This window comes from Microtus pennsylvanicus, chromosome 14, assembly GCF_037038515.1.
Source record: "Microtus pennsylvanicus isolate mMicPen1 chromosome 14, mMicPen1.hap1, whole genome shotgun sequence".
In the NCBI taxonomy this organism is placed as follows: domain Eukaryota; kingdom Metazoa; phylum Chordata; class Mammalia; order Rodentia; family Cricetidae; genus Microtus; species Microtus pennsylvanicus.
Genome location: NC_134592.1, coordinates 53,550,834 through 53,573,182, shown reverse-complemented (window position 1 = coordinate 53,573,182; position 22,349 = coordinate 53,550,834). Strand labels below are relative to the sequence as shown.

General features: G+C 41.9%; 1 protein-coding gene across 2 annotated transcripts; it reads left to right on the top strand.

The window, feature by feature from the left end:
• Positions 1–972: 972 nt before the first annotated feature.
• On the top strand, positions 973–5,622 carry Sstr1 (somatostatin receptor 1). Of its 2 annotated transcripts, none has more exons than XM_075947937.1 (2): positions 973–1,463; positions 1,858–5,622. In XM_075947937.1, the coding sequence occupies exon 2, from the start codon at positions 2,196–2,198 to the stop codon at positions 3,369–3,371; it is 1,176 nt and encodes a 391-aa protein (XP_075804052.1). In that variant the 5' UTR covers positions 973–1,463; positions 1,858–2,195; the 3' UTR covers positions 3,372–5,622. The 2 variants fall into 2 exon arrangements, with proteins under 2 accessions (XP_075804052.1, XP_075804051.1); XM_075947936.1 differs by having other exon boundaries at positions 1,300–1,493.
• The last annotated feature ends 16,727 nt before the right edge of the window (positions 5,623–22,349 follow it).

The following is a 22,349-nucleotide window of genomic DNA, read 5'->3' as shown; positions in this document are numbered from 1 at the left end:
ACAATCCCTTAAACAGCCCCAATCCACCCAAATTTCAAATTCCACACCAACATTTTTCTCATGAATAATTCAGCATCTGTTGCACACAATCCTGGGAAGTCTGTAGTCATTGATTTTAATCTGACTGCCATGCTGGACACTACGCGTGATTCTTTCCCTTCTAGCAGCCACTTAGTTTTGGAAACCAAAGCAGCTATATGTAAGCGATTGCTGGGTACAAGGGACAGGACATTGACTATAAATGTTTTACTTTTAACGAAGCATCCAGTTTTGCGTTCTAGACTGTCTGGTAGAAACAGCATCCATGAGTTTAATTTCGAATTTCGCCAACTCTTGAAGTAGATGTGAGGGGGAGGCAAGGAGGATAACTAAGGAGCAATTGCAAGTGGCAAAGCTCAGAGTGAGTGTTGGACTGCAGTAGGCCAGTCTTCCCCAGAATGGGGGCGGGGGAGGGCATGGTTGACATGCTTCACGCAAAGACTTGCAGGGATTTTGTGGAATACACCAGCATTCAGAAAAAAAAAAAAAGAGGAGGTTGAATCTTTTGACAAGGAGAGACTGCAAGGCCAAAGAGACACTAGATTCAGAATTCAGGGAAACCCCAGGGTCAAAAAAAAAAAAAATCAACATCCATTCTTTCTCAAGTAGAAGCTTACAGTTCCCAAAAGAAGTCAGTGAGCTTTGGGCCTGCTGGCCAGCCTTAATACTCATCTCTTAATGGTTCTGGCACTTGGTTGGACCAAAGAGGAGTCATACCTCAAGGCCCTCCTATCCCTTAGTATTCCACGGGGGAAAACCTGAATAACTTGCCTTGATCCTGGACTTGATGATAGTTCCATCATCTGCGCAGCTAGCCACGCATGGATTTAGAGCTGGTCTGCCTGCCTGTTCAGGCTCTGGCGCTCTCCACTCCATCCTCCGCCCCGCCAACTCTCCAGGGTACAAACTACAGCAGGGACCCGCGCGGGCGCAGCTGTTACAAGCCGCGCAGCCTAATCTTTCCCTCATGAACACCTACATGGATTTCCAATACTGCCTCTGGCAGGTTCCAGAGGGAGTGCCTGCCTCCTCTTGAGCCCTCTGCCCCGCGCGTCCTGATTTCTAAGGTCGATATTCCTGGGGGAGACTGAGGGGACTCTTGGCACTACAAGCTTCCTTAGAGATTCTAAATGGTTCACTCAGTTTCCCTGAACACTCCCTGCTGCAGACCGGAGAGGGATGGATGTTGTAACTCAGCATCCACTAACACACTACTGTGGTCCTTCGTGTTCATAATGCCATTGGCTTAGATCGCTTTCTGCCACTCAGTGTTTGCGTGGGCACTTGTGCAGAGGCCAGCGCCAAAGGGAGTTGGACCTCTCAAAGAACGTCAGCGCACCGCCAGACGTCAGGAACACTTTGCAAGGGCCATCTGGAGACATCATCGACTTTGGGATCCGAAGGCCTGAAATCTTCAGCTGCAGGTTTGAAGGACTGGGCAAGCGGGAAAGGAGGTGGGTGTTTAGGATCACGGAAAGCAGCTGGGGTGAGGTGGGGTCCCTCCCATCACCAGAAGAGAGCAGCAACTGAAAGAAATGAAGAACTCTAGACATATATGTCTGGGGTTTGCTTCAGTCTTTACTTGGAGTAGGAGTGGGGTGGAATAGAACAGATCCAGTACTGGCTGGTACCTATCCTTTAGAAAGGTAGAGAAACTCCTCAGGTCCGTGCTAGAAGTGCTTGAAGATGTTGTGAGAATACTGTGAGAGAAATCTGAAGCAATCTTTGAGTTGATCCTAGAGGGGAATGGAAGTGGGGGGGGGGGAGAATTAGAAGGGGAGAAATAAACCACCTATGTGCCCCCCCCCTCCTTCGTAGCTGCTGACGCGATGGTGCTGCTTATTAATCATTCACCAGTCCAGAGCCGCTCCACTTAATGGCCATACCGCGCTGAGCTCTAGCCTCTTGGTCTCTCCACGCTCCGGTGTGCCTTGGACCCAAAGAACTACAAGAGACCGCGCGCGAGCAGCCCTTGGGTGATGCGCCCGGCCGGCCTCGGTAGGAGCCGCGCTCGCCGCAGCTGCTGCACTCTGCCAGGCGGCGCCAGGCGGCGGTGAGCAGCGAACGGGGAGTCTAGAGCCTGGGGAGGGCGCAGTCAGCAAGGGCGCAAGGTGAGCGCCCTAGTCCCTGAGCCGCACCAGCCCCTTTCTGCCGGGATGTTCTCCAATGGCACCGCCTCCTCTCCCTCCTCTTCTCCGAGCCCCAGCCCAGGCAGCTGCGGGGAAGGCGCCTGCAGCAGGGGCCCGGGGGCCGGCGCTGCGGACGGCATGGATGAGCCAGGACGAAACGCTTCCCAGAACGGGACCTTAAGCGAGGGCCAGGGTAGCGCCATTCTCATCTCTTTCATCTACTCCGTGGTCTGCTTGGTGGGACTGTGTGGGAACTCCATGGTGATCTACGTGATCCTGCGTTACGCCAAAATGAAGACCGCAACCAATATCTACATTCTAAACCTGGCCATTGCTGATGAGCTGCTGATGCTCAGTGTGCCCTTTCTGGTCACTTCCACGTTGTTGCGCCACTGGCCCTTTGGCGCGCTACTTTGCCGCCTTGTGCTCAGCGTGGACGCGGTGAATATGTTCACCAGCATTTACTGCCTGACTGTGCTTAGTGTGGATCGCTATGTGGCTGTGGTGCACCCGATCAAGGCAGCTCGCTACCGCCGGCCCACTGTAGCCAAGGTGGTGAACCTGGGTGTGTGGGTGCTGTCTCTACTGGTTATCTTGCCCATCGTGGTCTTCTCACGCACAGCCGCCAACAGCGACGGCACGGTGGCCTGCAACATGCTCATGCCCGAGCCCGCCCAGCGCTGGCTGGTGGGCTTCGTCTTATATACATTTCTCATGGGCTTCCTGTTGCCTGTCGGTGCCATCTGCCTGTGTTACGTGCTCATCATTGCCAAGATGCGCATGGTGGCCCTCAAAGCCGGCTGGCAGCAGCGCAAGCGCTCAGAGCGCAAGATCACTTTAATGGTGATGATGGTGGTGATGGTGTTTGTCATCTGCTGGATGCCTTTCTACGTGGTACAGCTGGTCAATGTTTTCGCTGAGCAAGACGACGCCACCGTGAGCCAGTTGTCTGTCATCCTCGGCTATGCCAACAGCTGTGCCAACCCCATCCTCTATGGCTTCCTGTCGGACAACTTCAAGCGCTCTTTCCAGCGCATCTTGTGCCTCAGCTGGATGGACAACGCAGCGGAGGAGCCAGTCGACTACTATGCCACCGCCCTGAAGAGTCGCGCCTACAGTGTGGAGGACTTCCAGCCCGAAAACCTGGAATCTGGAGGCGTTTTTCGTAATGGCACCTGCGCTTCCAGGATCAGCACGCTTTAAAGCTAGGCACTGCCTGGAGGGGGAGAGAGGCCAAAAACGGGGAGTGAGGAGCAGGCGTGGGCCAGTGATAACCGCTTAGTTAGCTGGACCTAGGAAAGCCATGTGACCAAGGTAAAATGGAGAGTTTTGTGGGTCACCTGGGAAGGCTTTCAGGACATCTTCTCAGCCCTTCCTCCTCCCTACACAGCGCTCGCTACTTTGAACAACTCTTCTTCAAACCCGGTAACTTTGATGCTCCCAGTTCTGCTAGTACAAACCACAAACCTAACGTCGTTAACTCGGTTTGACCTTTGTCCCTTCAAGTCGATATTTCTGTTTCTTTAAACTGAGCCAGCATTACCGCTATGTGTTTCCTTTGGGCTGAGTCCCCAGCCTGTGCTCATCCTGGTCGCTGCGCAGGTCAGCCGGCCAGACTCTGCTCAAAGCGGTTATCAGATTGTCCCAAATAGCCGCTCTCCTTTTGCACAACCTTACTTTTAAGGAAGCCCGGCTTGAGGATGACCAGGCAACTTCTCAAGGAAGGCACATCTTTCCCTGGGCGCTTCCTCCCTCCACTCCACCTGCACCCAGAGCAGAGCTAGGTGCTTAAGAAAAGGTCGTGCACCCAGAACCCCAGACTTCCTATAGCTCCACCCACGTCCTCTTTCGGAGGAAAAAAAAAGGAGTAAACAGAAGGACAAGTTTGTAAGATCCCTGGTTTGTGGATATGGGTACCATAGAAGTCACTCTACCCTTAGAGCTCAGAACTTGAGCACTAGGTTCCTAAATTCCAGCGAGAGGCGTTCCCAACTGGGGAATGACCTGGGCATGCTAGAGGGTGCACCTGAATTGCAGGGCAAACCCTCTGGGTTCCCTCCTTAGAATAACAAAAGATTCGGTTTTCTGCTCTAGTGTAAATTTCAGGTCCAGCTCAGGCTCCTCCTGTGATGACTGCAGGGCCTTTGCCAAAGCTGGTTCTGTAGCTGTAACTTGTGTGGTCCTGGAGGGTTCCGGCCTTTCAAGCGGTGCCTAATAAGTTATTTCTTGTTTAACAAATTTATTTATTTATTTATTTGTGGTGTTGGAAGTCCTGTGTTTCTGCTTTTCTCTACTTGCCTAACAGGGCTGTTCTTGGGAGTTCTGGGAGCTTCAGGGTGTGGGCCAGAGCAGGAGAGGAGAAAAGCTCACCCTAAAGCCCTCTCAAGTTCTGCTCTCTTGGATAATCTTAGGCTTTTCTCAATCCTTCCTATTTTTGCTTGTATCCAGTGAAGTTTGGAGATTTTTAATGCTTTTTTATTGTAGCTTTTGTCTTATTAAAATAAATAAATGGTAATTTGGGTTAACTTCTGTCAGTGCAAAGTGAAAGACCTGAATTCCTGGTGTCCCAGAAAACATGAGGGAAAACTATACTGTCTGTGATGTGTGTGTGTATCTATATGTGCTGCGATGCACAAATCATATGTATATATACAAGAGAGACAGATTTGTTTATCTTGACCGACTGTCACAAGTCCATGAAGCAATTAGAAGGACAAGTGTGGCTCCAGCTGGGATGTTTTCAGTTTCAGGTTCAAGTAGCTCTCAAACTTAGACCTGAGCAATGTCAATCAGAGACTTGAATCCCTACTGAAGAGATTGCTGCCTTGTTCTAGGAACCAGCACAGGTGATTCATCCACGCATCCAGTTAACATAGTCACTTCTGTTGGGGAATGGGAGTGGAAATAATTATGTCTGAATTTACTAGAAATCTGAACAGAGCAAGGACCGATCATTTCACTCGTTCATGTTTCCTGTGGTCTTTGGTGTGCTGGTTTGTACATTGGAGGCACAGAAAGCAAGATATATATCTTGGTTGGTTGTTTAAGTAAGCCAGTGTATATCAGTGGTCCTGGAATAATGAATCTGGGATTTTCGGGTTCCCACTGACATGACATACAATGACTGAATGCACTAAATATAAAAGATGTTTTGTGTACATTTGCTCCTAGAAGAACACCATGCTTTTCTAAAAGCAGTAACCAAGAGTTAAACTGTCTTGTGTTTTGTTTCAACAAATATGCTTTGGATCATAAGAAAGTTTAGATCTTTTCCTAATAATAGTTATATGTATATAATAACCCTTCTGTTAAAATCGATTTTTAATCGTTAGCAACAATGAACTTTACAAACTGAAATCTCCATCGTTATCATCTCAACAGACGAGAAATGTAGTGCCCCTAACCTGTTGCCGCTGTAATAGTAACAGAATAAACATGTATTATGCTGTCACAAGCTGTCGGGCTTCCATTTGAATCTTACTGTTTCAAGGGGTTGTCTGAACACTCAGGTCTGATTAACACACTGAACTTTTGGGAAATTTCAGATTAACTTTGGAAGTTTTCAAAATTGCATCTATCCTTTGAACTCTTTTCTTTAAAATGGGAATCCTGGTGCATGTGTGTGTGCATGCCCAAGTGAGCATGTGTGTGTGTGTGTATGTCTGTGTGTGTGTGTGTGTGTGCACATGCCTGCGCGGGCATGTGTGTGTGTCTGTGAGTGTGTGTATAGACAGGTAGGGAAGGAGTATAATGAGGAGATTGGGGAGGAGGGAGAAGAGCAAAAGAATGAAGCAGTAATAGCTTCTGAGTGAGTGTGACCAGGAAGCAATGGCCTGGGTTACACTCTGCCCTTGCCACACTAACCAGACAATGCCTCTGGTTTTCACAGATTAAATTACTGCCTGCCCTCATTCATGAACTCAGGTTTTGTTGTAAAATAAATAATTGCTGCTTTCCATCAGAGAAATGATAATGGGAGGGAGACGTATCTTTTAAAAGTTTTAAAAGGGTAGTGTTAAAAAGAAGTAGAAAAATCAGGTTTTAAGGAGGACACATTTTATATCTTGTTCAGTTTTGGTCATTTCCCTGCTGGAGGCTGTAACCAAGCTTGGTGAGGACTTGAAGTAAAAATAAAAACAGAAACAGATTCTACGTTCTATAGAAGCTTTATTTTCACAGCAAAATGAATAAAAATCGTATTCCTCAAACATTTGATAGCAGTTATTCTAGGATGATAGTGGTTCAAATGCCCTGTAACTCCAGCTTCACGAGGTTACATACATTACCACAAAATGACTAAGGATAGTGGTAATTACGTATTTTGATTATTTTTCAAAATCATAGCAGGGTAGCAAATGTGAAGTTTGCAGCTTAGATTTATAACATTCTTTTCATAGTACTGGGGTCTTGATGCTCAGCTACAGCACACACAGTTTGTTACTTTTGGTCACAACTACTGCAAGCATTACTCCAAACCCCTTCAAACTGATTAGCTGAGAGGAAGGAGTCAATTGAGCTAATAATTTAATTAGCTGTTTTTTTAATTGTGATCTTTTTTTTTAAGTTTGTACAATTTCAGCTAGCATCCCCTTTCTCTCCTTATTGGTAAATTGGCTCTAAATTATGCAGGGACATTTTACACCCTTGTGGGGAATGTGACTGGGTGAGTCCTTGGAAAGTAGCCTTCCAGACCTTTTACCTTCTGCCTGGGATGCTCTGTTACTGTGGATGCCTCCTGGCTACAGTCAGGTAACATTTGCAGCTCTAAGTTTGGGATCCTGCATCTTATCTGGAGCAGCATCTCCTGTGGGCAACAGCTCCTTGAGTTCCCATGGTCCTCATACTGATCACACAGTGATCGCACACTGGTCATCCCCAGCCTGTGCTTTGGAGTCTGACACTCTGACATTGCAGTCCCTGGGTGGGTGGCTAGAGGAGACCCGGGGTCTGGCACTACATATCCCAAGGATCCCTTTGGTCTGTTCTCATCTCCTTCTGCCTATGACTGTCTCAGATATTTTGCATTCATCTTTGCTTTTGTCAACCTCACTTAGTGAAACATTTCACACTCTCTACATTTGCGTTATAGTAGAGGAAAACAAGAGAGGTTGAGCCCTTGTGTCTCATGTAGCATGAAAGATTTAAACCAGTTCCCTCTCCTAAACCAGTGACACACCTGATTTCCAAGAATGTTTGGTTTCCTGAATACAAACCCTTCTCCTATCCTCAGTTGATAATCCTCCCTCAGGGAGAGATATTGAAAAATTCTCAGGTCATGAGACTCCCACACACAGAGAAAGACACTGAAATGACTGGTCCTTTATAGAGGAAGTTAAAACATGTTGGTTTAATATCTGTAAATGATTATCTCACTTTCAAGTGACCTCTAAACTTCCCAGAGTGGCATTTTTCAGGATTTCTTCTCACACATCAACCATGTAAAATGATCATATTAAAAAGCTTTGATGTCTAATTCATTTTATCACAACACTGGACCCAATGTTAAACATATAGTTCGCATATGATGAAAAAGTGGTTCTCTTAGCATGGAGATGCATAATTTTGAATTATAAATATATTTCTAACTTGGTAATATTACAGAAATAATAACGATACTAATGCAATCTTCCAAAAAAAACTCATTTGGTGGTATATTATGTGTTATGAGTTATGCCCAGTCCCTTCTTTGTCCCATGGTGGTACATCAGAGGTGAAACTCCAACGATGCTATTAACAGGTGGTCAGAATCTGCTAATACAGTGGTAAGTGTTCAAAGCACAGGGCATTGCTAAGTTGGTGTTGTTCCCTTCCAGCACTGTGCACTTGAACCACTTACACAGATGGGTATATTGCTTCTCATCCAACAGATTTCAGTTTGTTGGCTTTAGAATCATGTCAACAGGTTCAACACTCTGACATGCTTTCCCTAGGGAAAAACAGGTGCAGAGATATAATGGATGATAGTTTATTATTTTATGATCTACCCCAGGACAGCATCCAGTAGCAAGCACCTGAGAAAGGACTGGGTTATGAGTGGTCATATATACTTCGGCTTCTGATTACAGCTATAAAGAAAAATGAAGATATCTCTACCATAATGATAAGGCGGAGGAGCCCCGTGAACTGAAGCAGAAAGCTCAAACTAACACAGAAAAAAATGCCTGCTTGTCAAACTGAGGGAAGCATTGTCTAAAAAGGAGATACGATTTTTTAGGTTAAAATCCTGTAAAATGTTCACTTCGATAATCAACAGGATGATTGTCAAATAATATATAAAACTCAGTCTTAGGCCAAAGCTGTAAATTTTATATCCATGCAAGAGTGAAACCTCAGGATGCTCCCCATATTCTGGTTGAGAAATGAGAAACTTAGCCCTTTAAAAATAAATCTCTTTAACCCAGATCAATCCAAATCAATTGTGAGTGGACACAGAAGGAAAAGAAATGACAAGGTGGACATACCACCCGCCTAGAGTATTACCTCTTTAGAACTGTGATTACATGGCTGGAACAATCCGTGCGGAAGATTCGGGTCCTGCCAGCGTTAGTACATTTAAGAAAGATTATGTATTAGATTCCACTTAGAGACCATAGGTTCTGCAAGTGATGAAACAGCAAGATAATATATAAACACTGGTCTAACTTTTGCAAAAATGATGTATGTGTATTTCCAAAGACAAGTTATGAAGCACTTAATAGAGAGAGAGGCAGTCCAGGGCATGAGAGGTAAACAGAATCCTTTTGTAAATTAACCTGACTCATGGAGCTTTTCTGGGAAAAGATGGATTGTACTGCGTTCTTTGTGTTTCTATAATCCTTGAACAATCCACTAATCTACCAAGCTAATATTATTAGCAGTCACAATGTGTCTATTCAATATTAATAATTAAATCAAACATTTTCCTCTATGTCTGACGAGCCGCTCTTACTTCCGAACCAGGAAGAGACACGCATGTCTTTTTCAACAGAGTCTCAAATTGCGTTGTATACAAACTGCTGTACCTGGCATCTAATTTAAATTATGTGTGCATGCTGCTGCTTGCACGTGCACACAAGTGTTAATTAAAAGAGTGACATCATAAGAAATTATTGGCAAAATAGTAATTTAAAGAGCGTCTTCTTCCGCCTTCCTCCCTCACAGTTGTTCCAGTTCTATGTCCTCTCCCTTGATGCTGTCCTCATCTTCCCCAGTCCTCCAAAGAAACTCTTCTCAGAAAGCTCTGTCACCTGGTTCACTGTTTACATAACGGAAAAGGTTTAAGTGTAAGTCTGTCAGAAGCAAGACTTTTCGATAAGTACATTTTATCAAATGTTAGGCGGCAGTCTCTCTGACACTGTATCTTCCAATACAAGTATGTCATCACAAGTGACTCAGAATCCCCACATATAAAGATCACTTGAGAATTTTTATAAAGACAGTCTCTATGCTCCATCATAGAAATATTGCTGCGTTAGAGTCAGGGTGAATCTGGTTATTTCTAAAAGCACACTGCCGAGTGAGAACAACGAGCTGAGGTTCTAAGAGCAGGGAGCTTGCCATCAGCATGGGAGGCTCTGCCTTCTTGTAGAATTCAGACAAGCTAATCTGCATGATGCTTATTAGCCTCATCTATAAGGTCAAAATGATGACATTTTCTGTAGGGCTGCTGCGATGAGACAATGCATGTCAAATGCCAGCTCTGTCAAAGGTCTTCCAGTCGTTAATGACTGAAAACTCAATTAGCTCACAACAGTAAACATTCTTGAGAAGATCTGGCCTCAGGGTGACTTGATTCCCAATACACTAATTTTTTTTCCATCTCTACTTATCTCTGACCTGCTAGACTGATTTTTTTCTTCGGACTCAGCATTCTTTTGTTCTTATAGTGTGCAGCAAAATCCCTGCCCACTCCCCAGATTCAAGGGCAATTCTCTCTATCTGTACTGACTATTTTCATTTTCTGTCAGACCCAGCTCCAGGAGCCTTTTACCCTCTATTCATTTTACTGAATATGCTAAGAATATGAGGTTCTGGCTAACTGCTCTTATTTTTCTGAATCATTTCTCAAGGTTTTGTTTTTCTTTCTTTCTTTCTTTTTTTTTTTTGTGGCAAGCAATTCCAAACAGACAGTTATGTCTCCTTCAAGGACAAAGAGAAATCTTGGCCACTTCTTGTCATAACATATGATGTCCCTGAAGCCAGCCTGACTCAGATATGACACAGACCCACTGGGACACAGCAGTCACCTACGCTAATATGCATCATCTATGTGAGAGGTGAAGACAAAGACCACTCATCCCATTAGTCTGCTTTCCAGCTATATTGTTGTGTCATTGGCAACGAATCCTGCATCTCTGGCCTGAGAATCCCGGGTCTTCCACCCTCTGTGAAACAGCAGTCCTTTGTTGGAAAGTGGGATCCATAAGATTACAGATTGTAAGAGCATCCACCACTGAGCCGACTAACAGGACTTGCAGCATGCAGTGGGGTAGGCCTAGCCTACTTCCTCCACCTGTGGGGCTGAGAGTGTCAGTTTCACCAGTAGTGGGAAGGGAGCCAGGTTGGTCCCTGAAGGGAGAAAAGTGAGATACGTTTACCCAAAGTTAAATCAATCACATATTATATGATAAAATTAAAATAGTTGCCAACAATAATTATTCGTATTATATAAGAGGAAGTACAGAGTTGAGATGATTCAGATCTTAAAGTGGTTCTCCTTAATCCAGTCATATAATCAACTTAGGATACTTTAAGCAAAAACACACTTTATTTCTTTATATGCTACTTATATGAACATTGAAGAAGTATATCTATGTAATATGTTTTGTATAAGAAAATATTCTAGGATGTTAATTATGGCAGAACCTTAAAATGTGTAACTATGGGCTGGTGAAATGGAATGGCTCAGAGGTTAAGACTCTTGCTCTTCAATCCTGATGAACTGAGTTCTTAACCAGGAACTCATGTAAAGGTTGAAGGAGAGAATCAAATCCATAAAGATGTTCAATCACCTCCATATGCATGCCTTGGCATACATACTGACATATTCACATCATACGTGTGTGTGTGCGTGCGCGTGCATGCATGCGTGTGCACACACACATGCAGGCACACACCACACACACACATCCTCAACAATAATATGTATATTTTAAACGTGTATTACACTTTTTGATCTAGAGATTTAAAATTTCATCTGAGCTTAAAAAAATCAATCACTCTGTGGATGACTCCATATGTTAAAAATAGAATAAGCAAACATCCATCTAGATTAGTAGCAATTCATTGCATTTTTTTAAGAGTTATTTCATTATTTAAAAAAAAGTGATAACAGCGTTTTAATGTTACACAGGGTGGTAAAAACTGTAAAGCTTATTGGAGATGACATTGAGGTCAGAAACACGTCCAAGAAAATCAGGAAGTAATGCGGGAATGTTTGGTCAGGTGTGAAGTAACACTTTATCATGGAGAATTAAGGGGACGTTTACTGATATGCATTCTAAATAGCAGAAATAATGTAGCCTACTACACCAGCGATAAATACTAATTATTAATGTACTCAAATAATAAGGTTAGTTATGTTTTGCTAATGCTTCTTCAGTAATATATGTATATATATATGCCTGATTATCTGTGTTATATATTTGGAGACGGTGATCTCATTGTGGAGATAAAACCCATTCCTGTGAATTAGACTGACAGTTCCAGTTCCCTTCAGACTTCACAGCAGTTACACAAAACTGTCAAAAACCAGGTTTAAATACAGCAACGGGGAAGAAAGGGAAGGCCAGAGAATTAATATGTATCAGTATCAACACTGTAAATAACACAGCTGCTAGGAGCTTCATAAACCACCCCATTCGGTTTCCCCTGAGACTTCTACAAACTACCAAATCTTGATTTGTCTTTCAAGAAAGGAGAGGGAGAAAGACGGAGGAAGAGAGAGGTAGAGAACGAATCACTGGAAAGATCTGCTTGATTCCAAGAAGGACAACCCTTCCGCTTCATCAGTTATGCCTGTAAAGGTCACTTACTTCATTGTATATGCTACACAAAAACAGGAAGATTTTTATGTACTACTACTAAACGATTTACAAAAAACAAATTAGACCACCTTACTTTGGTCTCTATCTAGAGTAGAGTGACTAGCAAATAATCGCAAAACTGTGAACTTCCCAGTAGAGAAGAATAAGATTGTCTATGAGAATACCAGTTTTCCACTGAGAATACCATTAAATCCAATGTGCCCTTTTCTAAAGAACTATATAGGATACATTCAAAATGGTAGCATCTTCCAGTAAGAGTGATGTCATAGTGCAACGATTGAGAGATAATTTCAGAAATCAGAATGGGTGCGTTAGAGTCCTGGACTTGGAATTCACCAGACAGATTCCTGTAGGCAGCTTATTTTTTTCCATTTATATATCATAAGTCTTAACTAAAAGACATGAGGATAAGAATAAATATTAATCTCATAATATTAGCAAATACCTCAAGTGCTTTCAGAACTGTTATGTACTCTGATAGTACTTTCCATTTCCATTTTGTACCACAGAAAGAGTTCATAAACATAAACACTAATATCTAGAAAAATAGGTCACTTTTTACATAAGACAATAGCTATGTTCTATTTATTGTAATTAAATATTAAAATTACTATAAGATGTTAAAGCTATGGTGGCCATGTGGAAAATAGAAAACTGTAGAATGAAAATACCATAATCCTAGATGAGCAGAGTAAGTCAATCCCATAAACTAGAAAGATGCTAGAATATGAGCAGCAAATTGGAACTTTTCCTTCCTGTATTTAAACCAGTAAATTGTTCAGTCCTAACAATAGCGTAGAGTAATTGAAAAGCATTAAGTGCAAACTTTTTAACTGGCTGTCTTTCCAATTAAGAGGTCACACCATTTATCAGTCACCAATTAAATAGCACCCACTGAATTATTCAAGCAAACAGAGTCTGCTAAGGGAAAGAGAAGAATCTCGGGAACAAAATACTCAAAGTTTGAAAACTGATATTGCAAATTATAAGAAACCATATCTTCTCGAAAATTCCTCTTGCAAATTATCGTATTGAATATGCGAGCAGGAGGAGGAGGATATGAAATGAACTGCAAATTTCTAACAGCTGTGGTTCTTTCAAGCCTGCGGGTTTGCCAAGCACTTCCCTTAAATGAGTGTTGTCTCACCTGCAGCTGCACCGCTCATCTCGTTTGCAATACAAGGATGTATCCATGAGAATAAAATTGATGACTGCATTGATTCCTCTGAAGGTTTTAATCCTTCTCCTACACTGTGATGCTCCTCTAGATGAAAGCGTCTAAAATCATCCCAACCCCGCATCCTGCTTGGCTCCATTCAAAATGAAATTAAACCACTCGCCTCCAAATGGAACACATACCCAAACTTCCCTTTCCTCCCCGCCCCCCCCCGCCCACGCAGAAAACCGCAGAAGACCTCACAAAAAAACAAGGGTTAGGCTTTTGGCCTAGATGAGTGGCCATAGGTGGATGAAGGGTTAACCAGGGTTTACGTGGGCAGGACTCAGTTTTCTTTTCTTTTTCTTTTTTTTTGTTGAAAAAGTTTTTTTATTTTTTTTAATTTTAATTAATTTTTTTAAATTTATTTATTTATTAAGGATTTCTGCCTCCTCCCCGCAACCGCCTCCCATTTCCCTCCCCCTCCCCCGATCAAGTCCCCCTCCCTCATCTGCTTGAAGAGCAATCAGGGTTCCCTGACCTGTGGGAAGCCCAAGGACCGCCCACCTCTATCCAGGTCTCCTAAAGTGAGCATCCAAACTGCCTAGGCTCCCCCAAAGCCAGTACGTGCAGTAGGATCAAAAACCCACTGCGATTGTTCTTGAGTTCCCGATGAAAGGAGACAGAGACAGAGACCCACATTGGAGCACCGGACAGAAATCTCAAGGTCCAAATCAGGAGCAGAAGGAGAGAGAGCACAAGCAAGGAACTCAGGACCGCGAGGGGTGCACCCCCACACTGAGACAATGGGGATGTTCTATCGGGAACTCACCAAGGCCAGCTGGCCTGGGTCTGAAAAAGCATGGGATAAATTTGGACTAGCTGAACATAGCGGACAATGAGGAAGAATGGGAACTCAGTTTTCTATCTAAGGCATGGGTTTAGGATCCTGATTTCCCAACTGCTTCCCAATTTGTTTCCAAGGGCCTTTGCCTCCCTGTCTAGTCTATCAGCTCCAGTCTCTGAAGGGCAATAGACACTATTTAGGAGCAGGAAGTGTGAAGTTCTGACCTTTAATAACTATGTAACCCTATTTTAACACCTTTCGTTTGGTTTTCTCATCTTCAAACAAGTATCTGTGCTTACCTGACAGCTGTTTTGATTAATCCTTGCAGTACTTGCAAACAGAGCCATGTTTGGTACCTAGTAAGTGTTCTAATTCCTCATTCAGATGCACATACATAAAATGTATGGATTTGTTAGTGCAGACAAGGCCTTGGAGTCGCTGATGGAACCTCTGAAATGCCTCTATGTCAGACTTGGGCTCTCCAGAGTTTTCTCCCCACTCTTTATAATCTTACATTGATTTTTCTAAAGTTCAAGTTATCAAGTTAATGTAGAATTAAATTATTGATTTGATAATCCTTACTGAATTGATATTTTAAAAATATTTATTTTTATTTATATATGTGTGTGTGTGTGTGGGTGTGCACACGTGGAGCTGGGGTTACAAGTGGTTGTGAGCTGCTGGGCGTATGTTCTGGGTACTGAACCCGGTCCTCTAGAAAAGCAAGTATTTTTTTTAATTAATTATTTTTTTTAAAAAAAAACAATCTTTTCTCATATACATACCAATCCCAGTTTCCACTCCCTTCCCTCCTCCCACTCCTCCCAACCCCCCCCCCCAACCTTCCATCCACTCTTCAAAGAGGATATGACTTCTCAAAGTCTAGCACATCACTCTGAGACAGGATCAAGGCCCTGCCCACTATATCTAGGCTGAGCAAGGTATTCCTCCAAAGAGAATGGGCTCCAAAAAAGCCAGTTCAAGCACTAGGGATACATCCTAGTTCCCCTGCAGTGGCCCCACAGACTGCCCCAGCCAAACATCTGTCACCCACATTCAGAGGGCCTAGTTCGGTCCTGTGCGGGTTCCAGAGCTCCCACTAGCTCAGGTCGGCTGTTTTTGTGGGTATCCCCATTATCGTCTTGACCCCTTTGCTCATGTTATCAGTCCTCTCTCTCTCTTGGACTCGACTTTGGAAGCTTGGCTCAGTGCAAGTATTCTTAAATGTTAAAAAACTAGGCCAGTGAGCTTACTCTTACATGTGAGATTGTGCTGTCTCCCTTATTTTCTTGGTCCATATGAACACCCGTCACAAGAACAAAGAGGTAGAAGTGATGACAGAGGTCCTTGGACAGCCTGTGAACATGACGGAGACAGCCCAGACACCCCTCTAGGAGATGACTTCAGTGAATTAGCTCAGCTTTATTCCAGAGTATAGGAGATATATAGGATTGGGGAGCCTGGGGACAAACCCTAATTTGCATTAAGTAGCACGCTCCTATCATAAGTCTGCATATATGATAGCGGGGTCGTATAGCAAAGCTCCTAGTACAAGTCTTAGTTATCTTATTGCAGCAAGGGAAAAACCTCTAGCATGGAATTGTGCCAAGGGTCACCAGAGAGATAAATCTGGCATCCAGGCTTAGAGGCAGCTTTTGGATAAGGTCAGTCTTCTGGGCCCAGAGACTTTCTCCAGATAAGGGCAGGCAGGGAGCAGAAGTCTTGCTGAGGGGCAGGGGTGTGCTCACAGTGTTGATCTTTGGGGACAACTGCCAGCCCATGATAGACCGCAACCTCTGACCAGCCAGCAAGGCCTCACAACATGAGATAACCTCATTCACACCACAATTATTTGGAGTCCTTTAATTCCAGCATTCAGGAGGCAGAAGCAGGCGAATCTCTGTGAGTTTGAGATCAGCCTGGTCTACAAGAGCTAGTTCCAGGACAGGCTCCAAAGCTACAGAGAAACCCTGTCTTGAAAAAAATTACAAAAACAAAATCAAACAAAGCATAGATTCTATTTTTGTAATCTATTTTTGTTTTATATGCCTTGGTGGTTTACTGCATATATGTCTGTGAAGGTGCCAGAACCCCCCAGAACTGGAGATACAGACAGTTGTGAGCTGTCATGTGTATGTTGGGAATTAAACCCTGGGTCCTCTGGAAGAACTATCAGTGCTCTTAACTACTGAGACATCTCTCCAGCCTCTAAATGTGCATTTGTACTTAACACAATGTTCAGAAACTTGAAAACAAAGCACAAGCACCAGTATTTGCAAAGGAATTTTGCAAGATTCGGAACTGCATTTCCTCTTTTGAGTGTTTAGTGAGCCTCGACCGTGGCTGACTTAGGCTTCGCAGAAAGAAGTTTCCATGTTTTATAAAGGAATTTGGATACCTGCTTCATAAAGCATTAGTGGATACATTTTAGTTAGGTCTCCCTCGGCCCTTCAGTTTATATCAGACGGTCATTACTAGCAATTGTTCTTGAGGACAGGAGAATTATTTCCAACCCCTTTAGCAGAACAGTTCTCTAATGTGGCATTAGATACGTCCTCTTTTTTCTATATATTCTTCCTGCAGATATTGCTCTTCAAGGGAATCAGGAAAATGGACAAAATCTTGCAGTTTTCTTTCCAGCATGCTCCCTACATTATCTTGAAACTTAAGCACAATCAATTACTCACAAACAAAGACTATATAATGTACTCATCCTTAATTATCCTTCCGAGTCTCTTTTCTAGTAATCTCATGTGATGATGATCAGCAATTTAAAAGGTAAATTTGCCAAGTGATTTGATATTCCCCAGCAATAAGAGGCTTTGTTTCTTGGCCATATTACTTCATAACCGTTTTGAGACCTGAGAAAGACTGTGATTGTGACCAGTGGGATTCGGGTGGTGGCAATGACAAGGACTGTTATTCCCTCCATCATCCTATGATGACCTCTCGGCTGCACAGCTGCAGTTGAAGCAGCTTCAGAGGAGTGGTTCATTAGCATCCAGATGAAAAACCATAGGGTCTCTCTGGATATTTAAGACTAAGATAAAAAAGAATGAATTGGAGGACTAATGACTTGGAAAAAAAATCAAATGGCAGAGATGTCTATAAAGGGAGACTGTAGGTCCTGTGTTTAATCTATCAGGAGAATATTTAGCCTAGGTATAAAAGCATATTAGCACAATGGCAAAGATTAGCTCAAATAGATGTAATGTTTCATTTGTTTCACACAAGATCCATAAAACTAGAAAAATAAACATGTACAGATAATGTGAAACACTAGAGAGTTTGCAAAGAATTCTTTAGGAATCAGAAAACTCCCTTTTATCAAATGTGCTAGAAAATGCTCATGAGTTCTATGTCACTACCGCCTCCTTCTCCTCTTCCTCCCCCTCTTTACTTTACACATAATTTTTCCTACTCCTTGCTATCATTCTTATTAAAATTGATCCTTACTTCCAAGTTTTACTCCATCCCAGTACTTCTACCAGTGAGTTAAAAAACCAAAAGAATATTCTTAAGATTGAGACTCATCTTGCTTCTACATACGTGTTTCACCTACCTAACAATCCTTTGCTTTACAAACCTCCTAAATTTTAAGTTGCAAGTTTGCAGCTGTAAATTTTTACTACTTTTGCTTGAAAGAACTAAATACATGTTCCTTCATCGTGAGATAATTCACATTTGTGGAGTAGCCTTAGACAAGAAATGGTGGACCATTTTCATATTAGAGTGCTGAGAGAAAAAGCTTCTTAAAAATGAGTTCCCCTTAGACCTTAAGACTTGTCCTTTAGGGAACCTAGCGTGAGTTATCACGTCTATTAGTCAGGAAATGTCACCCTCTGTTCTCAGTAGCTTATCTGGGTTCCTGTTTTAGCCATAAATCCTATTTATTTAGTTACATAAATAACATCACAATAAATTCTGTCATGAAAATGAAATGACATTAAGAAGTAATTTTTTTTTCATATGGAGAGGTATTTGGCAGCCCTGAGCAGTGTTATAATTCTTAAACAAATCCCTTGTGGTATCTAATATTTGAGAAGTTTTTGTTTTGTTCCTGTTCTTTTACCTTTGTCAGAATATAGTCAGTGTACAGAGAAGGGGTTTTCATAAACTTGTTTTCATCTGTACATCACATCCTTTAAGTGTGTCACGCCCACACCTCCCTTCCTCTCCTTCTCCTGCCTTTCCGGCTCATTGGTGTTCTTTGTTCCCACAGACAGTTTTGCTTCTACTTCTGTATACACATCTTAGTTTTCCTAGATGCCGATGTGTGGAATTCTCTTTTGGCATCACTCTTCAGAGAGAAAGGGAGAAATTAATTGAAGTTTTTCTTATTGTTTATGTAGACTAGAACATAGGGCAAAGACTTTTGGCTCTAGCATCATTTTTGGAAACGCGTCAGTTCTGGTTTTGTTACTGGCAGTGTCATAAAAAGCAACCTTGAGCTGCTCTTAAATTTTAACTACTTAAATATAAATTTTAAACATAAGTTTAAATCAGAAGTAGGCAAAGCCATCCTTGTGGGGATATGTGTATGCCGTTTCATCAGCTACGGCCTTTTCTCCCATTTAAAATCGGTGTTGTTCAAAGACTACTTTAGTGACTGAGTTTGACCTGTAAAAGTTAAGACCCTGTAGTTCCAAGGTCAGTATTTAAAATTACTGAAATGAGTGCAGTGACTTCTAAAACTTTATTAAATTCTAGATATTCTTTGAGCTAATGTTTAAAAGAAAGGCCAGCTTATTTTGTAGATGGTGAGAGAAAATTTAACCATGTAACATCAAATATTTTGATAAGCATGAAAATACAATGAAGATAGAGATAATATTTATAAACAGTTTACTTAATAGCTATACATGGATAAAATTACCTTGGATTCAATTACCCACTTCTCCCTTCCCACTTTTCCAAATCCTCCTCTCTTCCTCCCCAACTCACACACTTTTCTCTCTCAACTTCATGTGTTCCCTATTCTTATTCTAATTTAAAACCCACTGAGCCAAGTTCATTTTGTGCTACACATCTATGCATGGGAATGGGGCCTTCTACTGGAGCATAGGAAACCTCTCAGCATGGGTTTGGGGCCCTCTATTGGAGCATAGGAAACCTCTCAGGGCTCACATGCCATAAAACAAAAAGACTTTCCTCTTGGAAACCATCAGTTGGTAATTGCTCTTCAGACAGGTGTGGGGTGTCATGAGACCCTCCTCCATCCATGCTGGGAAGTCTTTGGTTTGGCTATGAATAATTTTTGTATCTGTCATCTCAGCTATCCAGAGCTCTTGTTAGCTGTATTGTCAGGTCCAGCAAATACTGTTTCACCACAGACATTCCCACCCTTTGGGTCTTACAACCTTTCTGCTTCCTTTTCCACAATGATCTATGAGCTCTGGGAAGGGTGACTCGACGTGCCATTTAGAGGAAAGCAGGTTGCAGTCTCTTAATCTTTGCATGTAGATTGGTTGTTGATCTCTTATTAATCATCATATACTGCAAATAAGCTTCTCCAATGAGGGTTGAGAGAAATGATAATCTATGTGTATAAAGATAAGAACCTGGGGTGAGTTTATCACTATGTCGTCTAGCACAGTTATAATACTAGATCTGCCATAGGCCCTATGGCCTGGTTGGCATGAGTATTTGGTCTGATTAAGGATATCAGATATGGGGCACATCTAATGGAATGAGCTTTAAATTCAATCAGAAAGTAGTTGGTTATTTCCATAACACGTGAGCCAATGTTGTATTGGGGGCACACCTTGCCAGCCTAATAGCTATTGTATCAAAAATGAAGCATCCACAGCTGAATAAAACTGTAGACTGCTCCCCCTCCAATAGCATGCCCAGCACCTTTCAGCACTGTGAAAGCTAGCTAGTAGGGATGAAGCTTTCAGGTTGGTACCCACTTGATTTCTCCAAGTTTATGACTTGGGTAGTGTTTTCAACAGTAAGGGCTTACCATTAAGTTCAGGAGAGTAACCAGGACATTATCCATTAAGATTTTGGGGGGAGTCTACAGAACCCTACTGACCTGAGAAAAAGCCACCCATACCTGGTACTGGGCTTTTTGTTTGAGAGCCAATGGTGTCTGGAGAAATTATTGTCTCCCCCATATTCAGGGTTATTGGATAATTCCATTTAAATCTCATAAGTGTATATGCAAATGTATATATATGTATATTATATGTAAAATATATGCATATGTTATATACATTTGAAAATAGTTACAAATAATGTTTGCCAATGTATAACTCAGCATTACTTTCCTCATTTATACAAATATTTCAAATTGTCTAAAGTCTATAAGAAGACAGACAAGTTCTTAATTCTATTGAGTTTATTTTCTAGTGGGGTGAGACAGACAATAAGCAAACAATTTGAATACACTGCGAACTAAAATGAAGATAAAATGAGGTAATATGCATTAGGTAAGACCTGGATGACATAGGAGACTTCCCTGAGAAGATCAGAGGGAAAGGGATTGTCTGGATGAGAAATTAAGGTGATACGATGGAGTTCAGAAATAAGCACAGGTTGAAGAGAAGAGAGGCCAGAGAAACAGAAATGAAAGGAGAAAGGAAAGAAGATCAGTGTTCCTAAGAAGAAACATGGTCCATAAGAACAGCGGTAAGGATCATTATGAACACAATTATTAAATTTGATAGTATATAGGCTGCTATTGGCCTAACCTTGGTATTTCAGAAGAGAAGGGTAATGACAAGTTGGAGTGATCTGAAGAAGCAATCGACTTAGAAAAGATATGGAAATAGCAACAGAGGCAACAATTCTGAGATTTTTTTTTCTCCAAAGGTGAACTAGCAAAATGACAGGAATTTGCAGAAGAAATGAAGGTAATATGTTTATATTAGTGGAAATAATTCATCACAGAAGGATAAAAGGACAAATTGATGAAGTATTCTAGGATTAGTGTCTAGTCCTAGCAGGTGCACACGTAGGTGCTGGTCTGTTAGAAGCATGGGTGCCTTGTTTTCCGCGGTGGAAAGAATGGAAAAATGGGTACACAGAGGATGACTATCATATTTGGATGGAAGTTGGCACTTTGAAGAGATATGAAAAATGTGAGTTTTGGGAAAGTAGTAAATGGCCTTTTAACAAGAATAATGGTAAATAAAAATAATGACAAATATTGAATCATCAGGATTTGTGATCTTGCATTTCATTATGGCCAGCCAGGAGATGTTTATGCTTTTCTCCAGAGCCACTTCAGCAGCCCATGTAGAACAGAAGGGAGTAGAATAATCAAGGGGTTTGGGGGGAATGGAGGAATGCAGCATAATAAAGTAAAATAAATGTTCAGTTCCAGATAACTAGGGATAAAAAATGTGACAGATTGTGACTTATGAACTTGAGGAAAGACTGGTGATTTGTTGTACTTGAGGCGTCAGAGCACAGATGTTGTAGGATGAAAGAAAAATACGGTCAATGGGGTTAGAGAATCAGATACAGTCAGCTGTAGGATGCAGCACAGTTGTCAATAAAAAGTCAAGAAAAACCTATTAGAGTGTGCCATTGTTGTGTGATAGGGGAGATGAGTACAAAAGGGATGGAGGTCGAGGACCCAAAGCAAGGACGCTGAAAGAGTTTTTCATAAAAATATTCAAATCATCAGTATGAGATAATGATGCACAAGTGCTTTACATGGTAAATCTTTTATGAATTGCATAAAAAGAACCATTAGGTTAATGGATGTCAGCCCCAAGAAAGGCAGTGTATGGTCTCATATGAACTTAAACCTGAGCATTTCACAGGAGGATGAGGATGTAATACAGATTGAAAAAAAAAAGATATAATGACTTCAACATCACTATCGATCTCTAAGAATCATCTACATTAGTGATTAAATTATTTTCTTTACATCTAAATAATCAGTGTCATGTGGACACCCACAATCTAGTCCAACTGTCATAGCTAAGAAAAGAGATGTATATGTATGAGTTTTATTCTTTCTCATTTTTATTCGATTACATAAAGATATTTAACCTCACTCACAGAGGTGATCTGGACAAAATTTCGATGCTGTATATAAGATATTTGATATTATTATATATTCAACTCCTTTATATGTTTTAATATTTGCCTGTACAGAGCAAACTTTAATGTCTTAGAGTATTGCACCGCGGATAACT